The following is a 19,232-nucleotide window of genomic DNA, read 5'->3' as shown; positions in this document are numbered from 1 at the left end:
ACCTCCTGGGCTCTAGCTGTGTTTCCGCCTGATCCTCCCTTCTACAGCTGTGTGCCACCACACCCGGCTGTTTTGGGCTTTCTGGTTTTTGTTTTTTTTTTTTCCCGGAGAGATGGAGTGTTGCTCAGGTTGGTCTGCAACTCCTGGCCTCTTGTCTTCCTAGAGTGTTGGGATTTACAGGTGCGAATCACTGCATCCCACCCAAGCATCCTTTTAAAGCTGCCTGTGAAGACAAAACAAAGAATCTGCAAGGTTCTAAGATCGGTTGCCTGGAAGGCCTGGAGATTTTGTTTCTGATGTCTCACTTCCTTTTCTGAGATCTTCTGTCTTGCTCTGCTAGCTGAGTGGTTATTTAAAAACAAATTTTATCATAATGAGGAAAGTTAGCTACCTTGGCAGTCTTAAATGTAGGGATTCTCTCTTCTCATATCTATTTTTTGTTATTTGTCCCTAGAGAACAGATTTTTCAAATTCTGATTGCTGGAATTATGGAAAACACAGGTGACCATGTAACATGCCTACTTGTTAGAAAGACTTCAGAATTTATTACTATGAAATGTACTCTCTAATATATATGGTAGATACCTTCCTGTTCAGCTTCTCTGAACTTTGTGATTCATATATGTGGAGAGAGGAAGAGTGAGAGAGAGAGTCTTTTTATTTGGTTATTTCACTGGTTGCTTACATTATTCCATGTTTTTCTAAAGCGAGACCTACTCAATCCTTTTTTTCTTAGAACCAAAGCCTGTGTATGCTCAAGTTGGGCAACCAGATGTGGATTTACCTGTCAGTCCATCTGATGGTGTCCTGCCTAATTCAACTCACGAAGACGGGATTCTTCGGTAATACGGTTTTAAAGTTGTATTGTTCTCTTCGTTCATTTTTAAGCATTGAAGAATTTAAGTCAAATTCCTAAAGAGTAGGAATTTGATTGTAAACCATATTTCATATACTTTTTAAGATAGTACATACTACCTGATACTATGAGTAGGTTTTTTATTTAACGTTCTGTTACTTATATATGATAGTTAGAAATTAGAGAACAAAAGGAACTTTTTATATGCTTTCTCTCTCACCATTGTCTCCTGCCTAGTTGTTAAGTTAGACATTAGAAAAACAAGAGAAGCTTCTATTCAGACATCAGAATTTCCACAGCTTTCTAATGGAGCATTAAAAACAAAATGTTTCTCAGTCTCAGCACTAGTGGCATTTTGGGCCAGGTGTTTATTGTGAGGGACTGTTCTGTCCACTGTGGTATGTTTACCAACATTCCTTGTTGCTAGATGCCAATAGCAGCCCCCCTTGTTGTGACAATTAGAATTATCTTTAGACATTGCCAGATGTTTCCTGGGGTGCAAAATCATGGTTGAGATTGGTTGAGAACCTGTTCTAGGTCAGTTAGCAACTCAAAAGTAAGTTTTTGCTATCTTACACCTTTCATTACTTTATATTTTATAGTTGGTAGAATTGAGATGTAAATTTTGCAAACAAATTTCAAACCATCTTGTTCATCAAATTGGTTTTTTGTTTGGTTAGTTTTTTTTAACAGGGTCTTCCTCTTTCGCCCGCTGTAGTGCAGTGGTGCGATCTCAGCTCACTGCTCCCTCTGCCTTTCAGGCTCAAGTGATTCTCCCATCTCAGCCTTCCGAGTAGCTGGGACTAAGGCGTATGCTACACCAGCCGATTTTTGTATTTTCAGTAGAGACAGGGTTTCTCCATGTTGCCAGACTGGGCTCAAGCAATCCACCTACCTCAGCCTACCAAAGTGCTTTACAGATATGAGCCACCACACCCAGCCCAAATTAGTTTTTTATTGCCACTGGTAAAAGGGACATTATGTGAATAATTGAAAATTGGCACGTTTCCTCAAGTGGGTTAGATCTAGACCCCCCAGTCTCATTTGTTTTTATTGCTAAAGAAAATTGGGTTGTTGTCTTAGACCCAGCTAGTTACAGAGAAATAGTTTCTGAAAGGGATGAGGCTTTCACAAGCTTAAAATTGTACAATTTTAATATTAGGTAATTGATAATTAAACTTCTATAAATTTTGAAGGCATAATCCCCTTTTTCCTTTCTCGGGAATTGGTTGAAAACTTTTCTAAGTCTTTAAGGTTTACGAAAGCATAATGATAAGATTCCAGAGACCTCCTTCACTGGGAGAACAAATACCAAAGAGGATTTGAGGACATGGGCAGGATTCGTAGCTGCACCAGGAAAGGTTTGGTTTTTCATGTAAAGCCAATGAATGGATTTGATGCAGAAGTTAGTGAGTCTGTTTTGCTATTGCAAGTAGTTAGTATAATGCAGGCAGGACAAAATATAAAATGTCAGCCATCTAAGGACATGACACTGTTGGTGAGATTGCACCTGAAAAACTTTTCTAACAGTGGTTTTCAAAAGTCAGATTTTACTAAAGAGTGGAGACTGTGCTCAGCTGTTTTTGCTGCTTGAAGCACAGATTGGTCAGGGTTAGAAGAGGATTTCCAAAGACCTAGAGTCTTTTGGTTTTTTGTTTGTTGGTTTTTTAAAGAGAGGGACTCACTGTTATCAAGGTGGAAGTATAATGAATGGTGTGATCATTGCTCACTGTACCCTCAAACTCCTAGGCTCAAGGAGTCCTTCCACCTCAGCCTTCTGAGGATCTAGGACTACAGGAACAAGCCACGAAACACAACTAACTTTTTTTTTTTTTTTCTAATAGAGACAGGGTCTTGTTTTGATCAGCCCGGTCACAAACTCCTGCACTCAAGCAGTCCTCCTGCCTCAGCCTCCCAAAGTGCTGGGATTATAGGCTTGAGCTACCATACCCAGCTGAGACCTGGAGTCTTAAGGACTTTGAGGAAATGTTTAAAAGAGCTTTAAGTATAGTGGGTTTAAGAGAGGAGGCGATGAGAATGCTTTTGATCTGGTTGGGAAACTAGGGTACCACTACAAACAACCGAGGGGCTTGGACCATTTGTAGTAAAGCTGGTAAATAGTTTCATGAAGGGATCAAGGATGCCACCAGCCAGTGAGCTACCTCATCTGATTCTCGGCCTCTTACTTTTATGACTAGCCGATGTTAGTTCCAGGTGGTAACCCAGTCAGGAGTGAATAAATAGTAAGTTCTGAAAGTGAAGGTGGCCTTTAGTTGGCTTAAAAAGACTAGAAATCTCTCTTCCCTCAACACATTCTTTCATTTATTGGACTCGTGTTTTTTTTGTTATCTGTTAGTTTCTATTATATAATGCAGTAAGAGTATAGAGATTTTTTTTCTACACTTCTTGTTAGAATAGGCAAAGTAGTGTATTTTCTGGATTAGGAATGTGAGAGTACTTATGAATACCTAGATGGGAAATATAGAGGGTAATTTGTAATTATAATCTGTTTCTATTCAGTCAGTTTTTTTTTTTTAAGACAGGGTTTCACCATGTTGGTCAGGCTGGTCTTGAACTCCCGACCTCAGTTGATCCTCCTACCTTGTCCTCCAAAGTGCTTGGATTACAGGCGTGAGCCACCACGCCCGGCCCAGTCAGTTCTTATAAGGCATCCTTTAGCATTTGTTTAAAGGAGTGTCACAAGGTTTCAGTATTACGCTGATGCCAGAGATGGGTGTTTATTTATTAATTTTTTTTCCATTCAGAGGACTAGAAAGGGACAGAGATTGGATGTGGTGCTAATCTAGAAGGGCTGAATGACTGTATGATTTGTATGGTAAAACTCAGAGGGGCCGCAGAGTAATTGAACTACTCTCTGAACTACTGAAAGAGTCCACCAACTGCAAATTTTTTAAAAAATCACTATCGCATGTAGAAATCACAATGCTAGGAACTTCATTTTGACTCCATCGTGTTAGGAAAATTAGCCAGTTTATACTTCAATTTCTACCTTTATTTTAAAAAATTGGACTTTTCAGTTATTTAATAGAAATGATATGTGAAATGGGGTAGAAAAAATGGAAGTTTTTTAGCCATTGGGAATACACCATGTATTATTCCCAAGAGTCCTTGAGAGTTGAGAAAACATCGTTTTACACAGTCATTTAGTTATGTAAAACAGTACTGTATACTAAATTTGAGTGTTCTAAAATGTTAATCAGAACATAGTTTTATTAAATCTGCTTTTAATTATAATACTAAATTTTATTTAGTAAGTTAGTGGTATGTGGGAAGTTTTAGAAATGATGGTTTTTTATTTAATTCTGAATATAGTTTTCACTGTAGTAGTTTGCTATAACGTTTTAAGCTCTTCTTAATTTTTTCAAATGAAATATCTGTTTTAACAGGCCCAGCATGAAATTGGTAAAATTCAGAAAAGGAGATAGTGTGGGTTTGCGGCTGGCTGGTGGAAATGATGTCGGAATATTTGTAGCTGGCGTTCTAGAAGATAGCCCTGCAGCCAAGGAAGGCTTAGAGGAAGGTGATCAAATTCTCAGGGTACGTCAGTATTGCAACTTCTGTGGGTTAGAAAGTACTTGGATCACCAGAACAAGGCATCAAACACAACAAGCTTACTATTGTAATTAGATGGTAATCTGTATGCAGCCTCTATTGAGCCAATTAAACTTTCACAGTCAAAATCCATCAGGTCTAGCTTATTCTGGGCTTCTCACTTCCCATTCTTGTGTCTTGCTCTTGTTTACTGCTATATTATGTGTTGGTAAAGAGTGTGACATTTCATTTCTATCACTGGTGTTCATAGAAATACAAGAAAGTGAGTCTTACATCCCGATTATAATAGCTACCAGGTAGTCTTTGGAAGTTCAACTAAACATTCAGATTGGCAAGACTGCCATCCATGGCCCACAACTTGCTAGCAAGCACATCCAGTGTTCGTCTCTCATGTGAGTCATCTTGAAGCAGGCCATACAACTTCTGGGACCTTCCTAACCCCAGAGAATGGCTCAGGCACAGGGAGATGGAATTCACATCAAGGGCAAATGTGTAAGCTGCCCTGGCTTTTAAACTTCATACTCCACAAGAGACAGGATCGGATACAAAAATCAGGAAAGCCCAGGTTAGATGCAGTTATTAATGGAGTCTATCTATCTATAGAGTCCTCCCTCCCTTCCCCATAAACAATGTCACCTAGTGACATAGTGCCATCTTTTAATCTGTATCCTATTTTTTTTTTTTTTTTTTTTGAGACAAAGTCTTACTCCTGTTTCCCAGGGTGAAGTGCAATGGCGTGATCTCTGCTCACTGCAACCTCCGCCTCCTGGGTTCAAGTGACTCTCCTCCTTCAGCCTCTTGAGTAGCTGGGATTACAGGCATGCACCACCACGCCCAGCTAATTTTTGTATTAGTAGAGTCAGGGTTTCACCATGTTAGCCAGGCTGGTCTTGAACCCCTGACCTCAGGTGATCCACCCGCCTTGGCCTCCCAAATTGTTGGAATTACAGTCATGAGCCACTGCGCCCAACCTCTTTTTAAAATATCGACACCTCCAGTTGATTTAATAGATTAAACCATATTCCATTTTAATCGGAAGATATCTGTCCGTTATGAGCTCCTGCATTTTTTCTGCCTTTCCACCTCACAGTGTCTTTGCCATGCCTCTCTTTCTGGTCTTTTTCTATATTCAGTCTGCCTCTTGCCATCGTCATGGATTCAGCCTCCTGTCTGCTCCAGAATCTTGCAGCTTTGTTCACTTTCTTTTTCTCTCTTCTCTGGTTCTTCATCTGTCTTCCAGTGTCGTATTTGTTCTGTTTTGCTGTTAAACTTGTTGAAGGATGTGGTTGAGACCCTTGCCTGTTTTCTTTTCAGTCATTGTAGTTACACAATTTTACAGTCTGGCCTCCACCTTTAACCACTACTGAAGCTTAGTTTTCAGTAACCCATCATTGAGCCTCAACCCTCATTTTCCTTTATTTTTTTAAGCAGTGTTTTGACTGTCTTTATCTCTTTTGAAGTACTTTCTTCCTTAGATTTCATAATACTGCCATTCTGGTACTCTGATTTTTTTTTTTTAATTCTTTTCCTGCCTTCTTTACTGATACTGTTAAAACTTGAGGAACGTTGGTGACTCTGCTTCTCTTGTTGCACAGTCTCTTTCTTGGGTTTGGTTGCTTAAGCAGTTCACAGTCAACATCTTTTCACTCTGAGTAATTTCCGGAGCCCTGTCAGACTGCCACCTGTGGCCATTTTCTCATTGAATTCTCCTCCTCTTCATTTCGAACTTGGCATGTCAAAAAGTCAAGGCATCATCATGACTAGACTTATTTCCATCTGATATTGTCATTCTTTCTGATGATGTTTACATTGTTGTCAATCAAGTTATATCAAAAACATTTAAATACAACATGTATGATAACGTTCACTGTACCAAGGAAATCAAAGAGACCTGTTTTCTTACCCAGCTCTTCATCCTGTTTTGAAGTAATTATGGCATACATTTTTTTAAATGTTTGTTTTTTTTTTTTCTTGAGTCAGCGTCTCTGTCACCCAGTCTGGAATGCAGTGGTGTGATCACGGCTCACTGCAGCCTTAAACACCTGGGCTCAAACAATCCTTCCCTCAGCCTCCTGAGCAGCTAGGACTACAGGCATGCACCACCATGCCTAGCAAATTTTTGTATTTTTTCTAGAGACAGGGTTTCACCATGTAGCCCAGGCTGGCCTCAAACTCCTGGGTTCAAGCAATCTACCTACCTTGGCTCCCTGGAGTACTGGGATTACAGGCATGAGCCACCACACCTGCCTAAAAAGTATTTCTTAATAGTTTGGTTTGGTTTTGTTTCATAAAAGTAAGTGGTGCATGTCAGTTGTTTTGGTTTCTGTTTGTGCCGTTGTTTTGTTTTTTAATCTGGAAAACTTCCAAAAGGTGGAGAGAAGGAAACCTGTCTGTAATAGCCTGCACACAGTCACTGGTAGCATTTTGATAAGTTATCATTTTGGCATTAGGAGCTTCTAATAAAAGTAAATATTAACTTGGCAAACATGGAGCCTGCATTGCACAGATGCCATTACAGGGATGCCACAGTGCAGACTGTCTTTTTAATCCCATTTTCTTTTGATTTTTTTTTTCAGGGACTTGTAAAAAGTTATCTTTTTTCATCTCAATTGGTTAAATTTTACAACAGATAATCTTTGATGTCAGGATACACTGTGAATATTTAAATAAATGTATACCTTCAACTCACTTTATTTACTTTGTTTCTGGTTTTTAAAAATTAGAGTGTATTATTTTCTACAAAGTAACAGACTTTTTTTCTCTTAAAGACATGATAGTCTCTGTTGGGTGCAGTGGCTCATGTCTGTAATCCCAGCACTTTGGAGGGCCAAGTCAGGCAGATCACCTGAGGTCAGGAGTTCAAGACCAGCCTGGCTAGCATGGTGAAGCCCTGTCTCTACTAAAAATACAAAAATTAACCTGGAGTGGTGACAGGCATCTGTAGTCCCAGCTACTTGGGAGGCTGAGGTAGGGGAATCGCTTGAACCTAGGAGGTGGTGGTTGCAGTGAACCAAGATTGCACCATTGCACTGCATCCAGCCTGGGCGACAGAGCGAGACTCCATCTCAAAAAAAAAAGATGTGATATTTTAAAATTAGGTAGACTAAGAATATGTGTCCTGTTTGTATTATTTTCATATTCTTAAACGGACAAGAACAATTTATGAAATTTTATTTTAATAGGTAAACAACGTAGATTTTACAAATATCATAAGAGAAGAAGCCGTCCTTTTCCTACTTGACCTCCCTAAAGGAGAAGAAGTGACCATATTGGCTCAGAAGAAGAAGGATGGTGAGATGCTGTCAGAAAATAGAGGAGATAAACTCGTAGTTTTAGGACTTACAAAGGGATTTTTTCCATGTTAAAAAAATAAGTTACTCAAAGTTGAGTGATAAATGAATTCGTTAATCTCAAAGAAACTTAATTTTACATATTCTGAGTCATTTAGGGGCACATAATTTCAGATGATTCTCATTAGCAGAGCACACTAATAGGACTAACCTTTATAATATTCTAATTTAAATAAAATGCCATTCAACCCCTTACAGGTGATAGAAAATTTTGATTTCTTGGCCATTAGAACGATACAAAAGTATATATGAGCAGCTTTCAAATTTTGTACTGATATTTCTAAGTAGTACACTCATGTTTATTAGCATTGATTGAAGAGAAACCCCATTTTGTCTGTGGTAAAGTACATACATTTTTCACTTAGAGCCAGGTTTCTCAGCCTTGACAGTGTTGACATTTTGGACCAAATACTGTTTTAGGAGCTGTCCTTTGTATGGTAGGATGTTCAGGAGCATTCCTAGTCTCTGCCTACTAGATAAGATGCCGTTAGCACACACCCCCTACCCTTTCATTACACAGATGCGACAGTCAAAACTGTGTCCAGATATTGCCAAATGTCCTCTTGTATGGTAATGGATAAAATTACCCTCATTTGAGAACTGCTGATTTAAATATGGAAATGTCTATAATGTTTGCAAATAAGTTAGGTGATATAAATAGAAAACAAGCGTGTGTCTTTGGACAAGTTACTTGATGTATCTTCTGAATCAGTTTCCTCATCTGCAAAATGGAGGTACTAAGAGTTCCAGTTCTTACAGTAATGGTGATGAATACATGAAGTAAAATGCTTAATACAGTACCTGGCACATAGTAAGAATTTGTTGGATACTATTATTGATATTATCATAGCATCTTTACATAATGTATTCTCTTTCAGATTGTTACGCCACAAAATATTGATAATGTGTTCATTTTTATTTCTTTTAGTTTATCGTCGCATTGTAGAATCAGATGTTGGAGATTCTTTCTATATTAGAACCCATTTTGAATATGAAAAGGAATCTCCCTATGGACTCAGTTTTAACAAAGGAGAGGTGTTCCGTGTTGTGGATACCTTGTACAATGGAAAACTGGGCTCTTGGCTGGCTATTCGAATTGGCAAAAATCATAAGGAGGTAGAACGAGGCATCATCCCTAATAAGAACAGGTATGAATGCTTGGATACTTCTCATAGAATGAATCAAGCAAATTATAGATTATTTCAGTCCCACTTGGAAATCTTGGTAATATAAAGAGTTGTTTTTCATTGTATTCGCCATATCTATAACTGACTTAGTTTTACAAACTACTCTTTGTTAAAACCATTAAGAGTTATACTACATGCAAACTTCTATCTAATGCTGTACATTTCATTGTGGGTCTTTTTTCATTTTGTGTTTTAAATGCCCTTAATTTTCTCCTTTCTTGTGTAGAGCTGAGCAGCTAGCCAGTGTACAGTATACACTTCCAAAAACAGCAGGGGGAGACCGTGCTGACTTCTGGAGATTCCGAGGTCTTCGCAGCTCCAAGAGAAATCTTCGAAAAAGCAGAGAGGATTTGTCCGCTCAGCCCGTTCAAACAAAGTTTCCAGCTTATGAAAGAGTGGTTCTTCGAGAAGGTAGTTTATTTTCTACAGACTAACTTAATACCCTTTAAAGTCAATATGTTTAAGAAAGAAAAGATATAAAGTATGCTGTTTTTTGTTTGAATTTCTTTCCAGCTGGATTTCTGAGGCCCGTAACCATTTTTGGACCAATAGCTGATGTTGCCAGAGAAAAGCTGGCAAGAGAAGAACCAGATATTTATCAAATTGCAAGTAAGTAGCCTTAAGACTCACTTAAATGAGGTTGGGAATGTTTCTTTACCAGTTACACCTCTAAAGTGAGTTTAATTCACTCAGTAAACTTTTTGTCAGTGGAAAATTAGCATTTTGTTCCATTCTTTTAATTTGGTGGAAAACCCCAGTGATGTCCTTGTTCTACCAATTTCTTTAATGAGAAAAATGACCATTTATGAAACTCTTGGCTTCATTTAAAAACTGTGTAACATCCAGTGTTGTTGAATCCTCACAGTAATGCTCTGAGGTGAGGATTATAATGTCCATGTTCCAGTCGAGCAGCCTGAGACTTGGATGATCATGGTGTGGATCCTTACCAGCCTCTTGAGTCTAAACTTCCTAGTGGCCCTCAGTTAATGAGTGACAAGACTCGGCTTTGACCACAACTCTTCCTTGATCCATTTCAATTCTTCTAGTTATTAAACTGACAAATACACAAATAGCTAAAAAGGGTAATAAAACATGGCTAATGCTATCAGCTGTTATTATTGCAGACATTTAAAATAAGAAAGTACTGAGTATAAATATTGAGGCTGCAGTGCTTTGTATGCCAAATACATTTTGCTTACAGATCCTTTATTACTTTGTTTGTTTTTTTCAGAGACAGTCTCTTGCCCAGGCTGGAGTGCAGTGGGTACAGCATTGCTCACTGCAGTCCCGCCAAACTCATAGGTTCAAGCAATCCACCCACCTCAGCCTTCCAAGCAGCTAGGAGTACAGGCATGTGCCAACATGCCTGGCTAGTTTTTGAGAGAGAGAGAGAGAGAGAGAGAGGAGTGTGTGTGTGTGTGTACACAAATGGGGTCTCACTATGTTGTCCAGGCTGAACTTGAACTCCTAGGCTCAAGTGATCTCTGTCCTTGGCTTCCTTAAGAGCTGGGATTACAGATGTGAGCCACTGCACCCAATGTTCTTTTATTTTTAAACTGTTTGTAATTATACAAGTGCCATTCTGTGTTTGGAAAAGTTGGAAAATTAATTTTTACATACATTTTTACCACCCTAAATTTTATTCCATTGTATTTTCTTTTATTCTTTTTTTTTCTTCCACCCTTTTAAGCATATTTTGGCCAAGTTTTATATATACTGTTTAGAAAAGTTTATATCCTGTTTTCCTTTTTCATAGGTAATGGCGCATTTTCATTTTTTTATCCTGCAATCTGTGGTTCAGTTAGCCTATTTTTATATCATTTGTTTCAAATTTATAGTTTATTATTACAAAAGATATAGAAATCTGTTCATATTTTGTTTGCTTGTTTATATGCCCTGCTTTATTTCCCAAAGCATGTAAATCCTTAAGAATATAACTGTTCACATAATTATGATGAAATGTTTCTGCTTTCCAGAGAGTTGTTCTGGGGATTTTGTTGTTCCCACTGGCACTATATAAGACCCTCAATAACATTTTTAAACTGCATAGTGTTAATTTAAAGAATCAGAACATTATTTGTTCTTAATATATTGCTTTTTGTTTGCTTGATAATAAGTTGAATGAGGATATTTATTTAATGAAAATCAGATTTGCAGACAAATGATTCGAGTAAAATTTAAGCAGGTTAGAAAATGTTTATTTTCTTAGTTTTTTTCAGAAGTGTCTTTTTATGGTCGTTATGTGAAGATGACATTTCACCTGAAGAAGTTGGTGGTGGCCCTTACCCATAAGCAAATTTAGGATTTTTAGATTTGGGAAAAGGAAGTACGATGACTTACAAAGCTCTGCCTTAAAGGGTGATAGGTTTAATCAGGTTAACTCCACAACAGGGGATTCAGGTTGCTTACTTATATATCTTCTTTGACTCTAATGACAGTTCTTTTGAGTTGAGAAATTAGTAGCATTTTTTTTTTCAGCCAAAATTCCCAGTTGATCTTAGTTCTTCCATGTTCACCAGATTTGCAATTCTGCCCTGCTTGTCTATGGTGCTTTGTTTTCTGATTGTCTGATTCTCTAAAATCATTTACCTTGTCCCTCAGTGTGACTTGTCTTTCCAGATCTCTACCTTTTTCTGATCTCTGAAACACCAAAGCTCTTCCTTTCCTTTCAAACTTTCCTTGTGACTAGAGTCACAAACTTGCTGTGCTCTGAGATTGTTGGTTGGAAACCAGCCCCAGCTGCATTTGGCACATTATACACCAAGATGAAGCCATAGGCTATTTCACAGTTACAGATGAACAGCTCCCTGTCCCCAGGTTCCCTTCTGCTGATGTAACTAAGATGTCTAACCCAGAACTTCCTAGGCAATCTGCTATAGCACCGTTACTGATAGTTGATGGACATGCCAAGGTGTTGATCTCTTCAGCCAGTAGTAGCTGGGCAGAGCAGCCTCCTCAGTTTATCTTAGTGTGCCATACAAATAATACTGGATGGCACAGTATGAAAAAGGGAAGTAGTGCCATGTTGAGCCATATCAGAGCCCCAGGCAAAAGAAAAAAATGTGCATTCCTATAGTTTTTCTTCTTCAATGGCTAAGTTTTTTCTGGAACATTAAAGTAGTTGGGAAAATAGTGGGAAAAAAAAAGAAGTATGGATATTAAAACTCACTTTACTGCATGTATAAGACAGTTCCCACAAACCAAGTATTACGCAGCCCAGCATATCAGTGATGTCCAGTAGTTGAGAAACTCTGATCTAACCAATGAAAATTTGATGTTTTATTTTTGTCCTGACATCATGAATAGAGAGTGAACCACGAGATGCTGGAACTGACCAGCGTAGCTCTGGCATTATTCGCCTCCATACAATAAAGCAGATCATAGATCAGGTAAGTCATTAAAACTTGACCTATTTTATTATGTTATTGTGGTTTTGAGTGGGATGGGATTGGTTAATTTGAAAGTAGAAGGTAGTTTTTCTAAGACTATTATTGACATACTATAAGAAAATTAAGCTCTTACTGAAAAACATTATAATAATTGCTTTCAAGGGAATAGTTTACAGTGGGCCTGAGAAGATGATCTTTCATTACCACAAAACAAGTATATGATGTTTAGATGTTATTAACAGACTGCTTATATATTACATCAGTACAATTCAGGTTGTAGTTTGATATTTACATTAATAAGGAATGTCAGAAATATTAAATTCTTAAACTTATTTTCACTGTAACTGAACATGGATAATACTATCAGTTTGCGGTGTTAAGGCTAAGTCTTAAAAGTGAGCTTCAAAAAAAAAATAGAAGAGTGAGCTTCGTAGAAGGGGTTTTTAGAAATTTGGCTAGAAATAGTCTTGAATTAACTTCGTTTACACTTTTTTAATATGTGCTTCTGAGACATTAGAATACAATTAAAGATCTGTTACCACCTAAATATAGTACAGACTTTTACTTTTTCTGAATGTGATCATTCTTTTTTTTTTTTGAGATAGGGTCTTGCTTTGTCACCCAGGCTGGACTGCAGTAGTGTGATCTCAGCTCACTGTAGCCTCCACCTCTCAGGTTCCAGTGATAATCTTGTGTCTCAGCCTCCTAAGTAGCTGGGATTACAGGCGTATGCCACCATGCCTGCCTGGCTTTTGTATTTTTAGTACAGACAGGGTTTCTCCATAATGGCCAGGCTGGTCTCAAATTCCTGGACTCAAGTAATTCACCCACCTCGACCTTCCATAGTGCTAGGATTATAGGCGTGCACCACTGCACCCAGCTGAATGTGGTGTTTCTTAATTAATGACGTCTTGTGCCTTTGTTTTTCCTTTGCTTCTAGGACAAACATGCTTTATTAGATGTAACACCAAATGCAGTTGATCGTCTTAACTATGCCCAGTGGTATCCAATTGTTGTATTTCTTAACCCTGATTCTAAGCAAGGAGTAAAAACAATGAGAATGAGGTTATGTCCAGAATCTCGGAAAAGTGCCAGGAAATTATATGAGCGATCTCATAAACTTCGTAAAAATAATCACCATCTTTTTACCAGTGAGTATGTTAATAAAGGCCTTCTTTCAGCTTACAGTGTCTGGGCAACATTATGTAGGCCAAAATGTTGTGGTGTTCAAATACTAAAACTTCAAAGCTCTTTTTTTTGAAAGCTTCCTGTTGTGTTAACAGCTGCTGTTTGGGTAAAAGAAAATACACAGTTGCAAAATAGAAATCTCAAATGTTTGCCTCCTCAGATACCATCTTTCAGTAATGATTTAGCTGTAAGCAGGATTGAATTTATTCTTCTGACTATTGGCAGTGCTGTAACCATAAAACTACATTGTTATTTTCAGCTACAATTAACTTAAATTCAATGAATGATGGTTGGTATGGTGCACTAAAGGAAGCAATTCAACAACAGCAAAACCAGCTGGTATGGGTTTCTGAAGGAAAGGTAAGACATTTCCTATTACTTTTGTGACCTGTTCAATAAACTATGTAACTAATCCCATGCTTTTGAGATACCAGTGCTTTCTTATTAGATCAACATATTGGAGAAATTTGGGGAAAGTCAGCTTGTAGGTTTTTATAATTTGTGTGTAGAGGTTACGAAAGTTGTTTTTGATGGTAACAGAATTCTTAAATTTTCTCACCTATTGAATTAGGTTCTGATGCTGTCCCTATCTGGCTGGGAATGACAACTTTGAGCCTGGCTTCAGTTTCCTCCTCTGAAAATGAGGAGATTTGGATAGCCTAGATGAGCATCTCCCAAAGTGCTGTCCTCAGCACACTCAATTCAGGACTTGCTCTGAGAGAGAAGGCAAACAGTGGGTGGAAAATAAACCCTAGATCCCTTCAGGAGTGTCCTGGTAGCCACTGGCATTTAAAGGCTCTGAGACGTCTTAAAAGTTAAAAAGCCTACTTTATATATGCATTTCTTCACATTTTTTTCACTCAGCACCTGTTAACATTCTTACAACATACTGGGAGATATTGAACAAAGCAACAGATATCCTTCCTGGCTTTGAATTTTGATGTTCTATATTTCCAAATGGCCACCTTTAAAATCCCTACTTTCTGTTGTCAGTCTTTCTGGTTATATAGCAATCTTTGATGGGAAGGTCTGTTTATTTTGTCTGAAGAGTTAATCATTTCCTCAGAGTACACCATTGAAGGAAGCTTTTTTTTTTTTTTTTTTTTTTTTCTCATGTTTTTTACCTTGTTCAGTTCCATACAGTAAGTTTTGGTTATTAGGGAAGATTGAGAGTATCTGGTTTTTATTTTGTTCTTTGTACTTCCTTGTTGGTTTGGTTTTTGTTGTGTTTGCCCCTGCATGGTTCTACCTTCCTCTGCCTGGCTGTGGCTACAGATGCTCTGAGAGCGCATGCTGCATGCTTAGGACCCCCATGTCCCTTACCCAGACATACACAGCCTCTGCAAGGAGAGCTGTTAACACCGAGAGGCAGTGTCTGTTGTTCTCAGCTACAGTAATCTGTCAGAGCTATGCTTTCTCTCATTGTGAACCAGTGTGGGGGATGGACCATGCATATGAGACCCTAAGACCACTCTGAGTAACATGTCACCAGAACTTGATAGGAAATTAAGGTGGCAACAAACCATACCACTTTACAGGAACACACTATTAGCAATTTCTACTTTTGCAGCAGTTGGTGAAGGGATTGTAGTCTTCTTCATACTAATCTTCTATGACAACACAATTCTGTTAACATCCTTTGTCAGGTACAATGTTAATAGCTTGCACTAGTGAGTTGTTAAAATGAAATTAGTCTATAAATGTTTTCCCAAAATGCACAAAGTGTACATGTCTACTACCTGAGAGGCTTTTTTAAAATTCGCAAATCTTAATTTTCTGTAATTTTTTTTAGTGATAATGTAGTGTGCTTTCTTTACTTGGTTTTAAAATAAAGTTCCAACTTTCTAGCTTTTTATGTAAGGAAAAATAGGTCATTTCTTATCAGGCTAGACTGATGCATTTTGTAAGTCAGAAAAGGTTGTTAACAACTTAAAGCTTATCTTCCTGCCCTTTTCTCTTCAAGTATATTTTATAGAATAGATTCTTAAACTAAAACTACTTCATTTCACATTGACTTTCCTGATCCAACTACTTGAACCTAATTTTAGGAAGAGTTTTGTTTTGTAAGATCTGGCACAGTCTTATATGTCCCCTGCTAAATCAAGAAAAGTGATCCTGAGGCTTTCTTAACATGTTTACTAGTTTAAAACAACCCATGGTTCTTGTTCATATCTGTATTTCAAACCAGCTGCAAAAACTCTCAGTGAATTGATGAGTTCCAAGTTATTCTTGCCCTGACTTCCAGTGTTTCCCTGACTGACTACTAGATTATAGCATTCAGAACCCTGGCAAGTTAAAGATTAGAGTAGATAGCAGGAATACTTTTCTTCGACCACAGCTGTTACCATGTTGAGAGGCCATTGAGACTTACTCAGAGGGATTGTGTTCTAACAGGATAGATCCTTGGATTACCACTCTCCCCAGCCTGGCAGATACTCTCTTGAAAACTGGGAGGCCTGACACACTCTAGTTTTTCTTATCAGGAAGGCAGTACTCAAGGTCCGGCTCTTAGAGAGCCAAGCATGGGACTGTGTGGAAAGCTCCATTCAGGCAGCTTGACTGCCACAACAATGCTTTGGGCAAAGCAGACCTGTAGAACCACACCAAACCCGCTAGTTAATAGCAGTACATCTTCCTGGAGGACAAGAGTTTTATGTTTGTCCTTCAGTCCGTACTGAAGTAGAAGAAATACTTTCTGATTTCTTGATTCCAGATCTTTTACCTCTCATGACTAACTGAGCATAGTGTCTAGGCAGTGTCTTCAGGGAGTGTTCTTTTTAATCCAGGTACTAATGTCACATTAGTTTCTGGTAAGAACCTGTTGATTGCAACTCTGTAGCTTCCTTTCCGTCAAATACTTCTCACTCTCTTTCTGATCTACTCAGAAGGTAATCAGCATACACTATTAGGAACAGTTCTTAATTACTTACAAAAGAAAAGCATCACTGTATTTCTGCCTCTCCATCCATTGGATACTGCTTCTATTAAAAAATAATAAAGAATTTCTTCTTATTGTAGCAACCGCCATGTAGGTGATGATTTTCCACTGTGTTTCATAACAGCTTTAAGGGCCAAATGTCAAATGTTTAAAAGATTGTGTTAGTCTACTCTTGCACTGCTGTAAATAACTACCTGAGACTGGTTAATTTATAAAATAAAGAGGTTTAGGCCGAGGCGGGTGGATCACGAGGTCAAGAGATCGAGACCATCCTGGTCAACATGGTGAAACCCTGTCTCTACTAAAAATACAAAAAATTAGCTGGGCACGGTGGCGCATGCCTGTAATCCCAGCTACCTGGGAGGCTGAGGCAGGAGAATTGCCTGAACCCAGGAGGCGGAGGTTGCGGTGAGCCGAGATCGCACCATTGCACTCCAGCCTGGGTAACAAGAGCGAAACTTTGTCTCAAAAAAAAAAAAAAAGAAAAGAGATTGAATTGGCTCATAATTCTGTGGGCTGTCCAGGCTCCTGCTTCTGGGGAGGCCTCAGGAAACTTATAATCATGGCTGACGGTGAAGGGGAAACAAGCACATCTTACATGGTTGAAGCAGGAGGAAGAGAGAATGGGGGAGTGCTGCACACTTTCAAACAGATCTTACTTGGGAGAACTCTATCGCAAGGCAGCACAAGGGGGTTGGTGCTAAACCATTAGAAAGTGCCCCCATGATCCAGTCACCTCCTACCAGGCCCCACTCCACACTGGGGATTACAATTCAACTTGAGTTTTGGGTGGGGACACAGATCCAAACCATATCATCTGTCCCTAGTCCCTCCCAAATTTTATGTCCTTCTCATATTGCAAAATAGAATGATGCCTTTTCAATAGTGCCCCAGAGTCTTAACTCACTTCAACATTAACTCAAAAGGTTCAAAGTCTCATCTGAGACAAGGCTAGTTCCTTGTACCTAGGAGCGTATAGAATCAAAAACAAGTTAGTTACTTCCAAGATACAAAGGGAGTATAGGCATTGGATAAATACTCTCTTTTCAAAAGGGAGAAATCTGGCAAAACAAAGGGGCTCCAGGCCCCATGCAATTTCAAAACTAAGCAGGTTAGTCATTAAATCTTAATGCTCCAGAATAATTGCCTTTGACGCCATGGCTCACGCCCAGGCTACGCTGATGGAAGGCGTGGTCTTGCAAGGCCTTGGGCAGATCTGCCCTGTAGCTACGTAGGGTACAGGCCTGTAGCTTTCATGGACTTGCGTTGAATGCCTCTGGCTTTTCCAGGTGTGTGATGCAAGCTGTTGGTGGGCCTACCTTTCTGGGGTCTGGAGGACAGTGGCCTTCTTCTCACAGCTCTATTAGGCAGTGCCCCTGTGGGGACTCTTGGTGGGGGCTCCAACCCCGCATTTTCCCTCCACATTGCCCTAGAGGGTCTCCATGAGGGCTCCACTCATACAGCAGACTTCTGCCTGGACATTCAGGCTTTTCTATACATCCTCTGAAATCTAAGTGGAGGCTCCTAAGCCTCACCTGTCTCCCTCTGTGCACCCACAGGCTTAATACCATGTGGAAGCTGCCAAGGCTTAGAGCTTGCACCCTCTGAACAACAGCCTGAGCTGTAACCTTCCCTCCTTTGGCCATGTCTGGAGCTGGAACAGCCATGATGTAGGACGCCATGTCCTGAGGCTGCACAGAGCAGCAGGGCCAGGGCCCAGCTCATGAAACCATTTTTCCCTCTTAGGCCTCCAGGCTTGTGATGGGAGGGGCTGCCACAAAGGTGACTGAAATGCTTTGGAGACATTTTCCCCTATTGTCTTGGCTGTTAACATTCTGTTCCTCGTTACTTGGCAAAATTTCTTTCAAGCCAGCTTGAATTCCTCTCCAGAAAATGGTTTTTATTTTCTGCCACATTGCCAGGCTGCAAATTTTCCAAATTTTATGCCCTGCTTCCCTTTTATTTATTTATTTTTTTGAGACGGAGTTTCACTCTTGTTACCCAGGGTGGAGTGCAATGGCGCAATCTTGGCTCACTGCTACCTCCACCTCCTGGGTTCAGGCAATTCTCCTGCCTCAGCCTCCCGAGTAGCTGGGATTACAGGCGTGCACCACAACGCCCAGCGAATTTTTTTTGTATTTTTACTAGAGACAGGGTTTCACCATGTTGACCAGAATGGTCTTGATCTCTTGACCTCGTGATCCACCCGCCTCGGCCTCCCAAAGTGCTGGGATTACAGGCTTGAGCCACTGTGCCTGGCCACCTGCTACCCTTTTAAATATAAGTTCCAGTTTCAGGTAATCTCTTTGTGCACACATATGAGCATGTGCTGTTAGAAGCAGCCAGGTTGAATCTTGAATGCTTTGCTATTTAGGAATTTCCTCCACTAGATGCCCTAAGTAATCACTCAAGTTCAAAGTTCTGCAGATCACTATAGCAGGGGCACAATGCCGCCAGTCTCTTTGCTGAAATATAGCAAGAATGAATGACGGTAAGTTCTTCAATTCCATCTGAGACCTCCACAGCCTGGACTTCATTGTCCATATGACTATCAGCATTTTGGTCAAAACCGTTCAACAAGTCTTTAGGAAATTACAAACTTTTCCTCATTTTTCTGTCTTCTTATGAGCCCTCCAGACTGTTGCCAACCTCTGCCCATTACCCAGTTCCAAAGCTGCTTCCACATTTTTCAGCTGTCTTCATAACAATGCCCTACTACTCTGGTACCAATAGACTGTATTAGTCCATTCC

General features: G+C 39.4%; 1 protein-coding gene across 28 annotated transcripts in view; it reads left to right on the top strand.

The window, feature by feature from the left end:
• Positions 1-19,232, top strand: part of TJP1 (tight junction protein 1) — a 256,103-nt gene that overhangs the window by 216,652 nt on the left and 20,219 nt on the right. For all 28 annotated transcript variants that reach the window (XM_035303668.3, XM_054258231.2, XM_035303666.3 and 25 more), the window contains 9 exons: positions 737-842; positions 4,264-4,414; positions 7,612-7,720; positions 8,708-8,927; positions 9,193-9,377; positions 9,480-9,575; positions 12,273-12,355; positions 13,296-13,506; positions 13,803-13,903. In XM_035303668.3, the coding sequence (XP_035159559.2) occupies positions 737-842; positions 4,264-4,414; positions 7,612-7,720; positions 8,708-8,927; positions 9,193-9,377; positions 9,480-9,575; positions 12,273-12,355; positions 13,296-13,506; positions 13,803-13,903 (1,262 nt within the window). The remainder of the gene's footprint in view (positions 1-736; positions 843-4,263; positions 4,415-7,611; positions 7,721-8,707; positions 8,928-9,192; positions 9,378-9,479; positions 9,576-12,272; positions 12,356-13,295; positions 13,507-13,802; positions 13,904-19,232) is intronic.

Source organism: Callithrix jacchus, chromosome 6 (genome assembly GCF_049354715.1).
Source record: "Callithrix jacchus isolate 240 chromosome 6, calJac240_pri, whole genome shotgun sequence".
NCBI lineage: Eukaryota > Metazoa > Chordata > Mammalia > Primates > Cebidae > Callithrix > Callithrix jacchus.
This window is presented reverse-complemented; position numbering and strand designations above follow the sequence as displayed.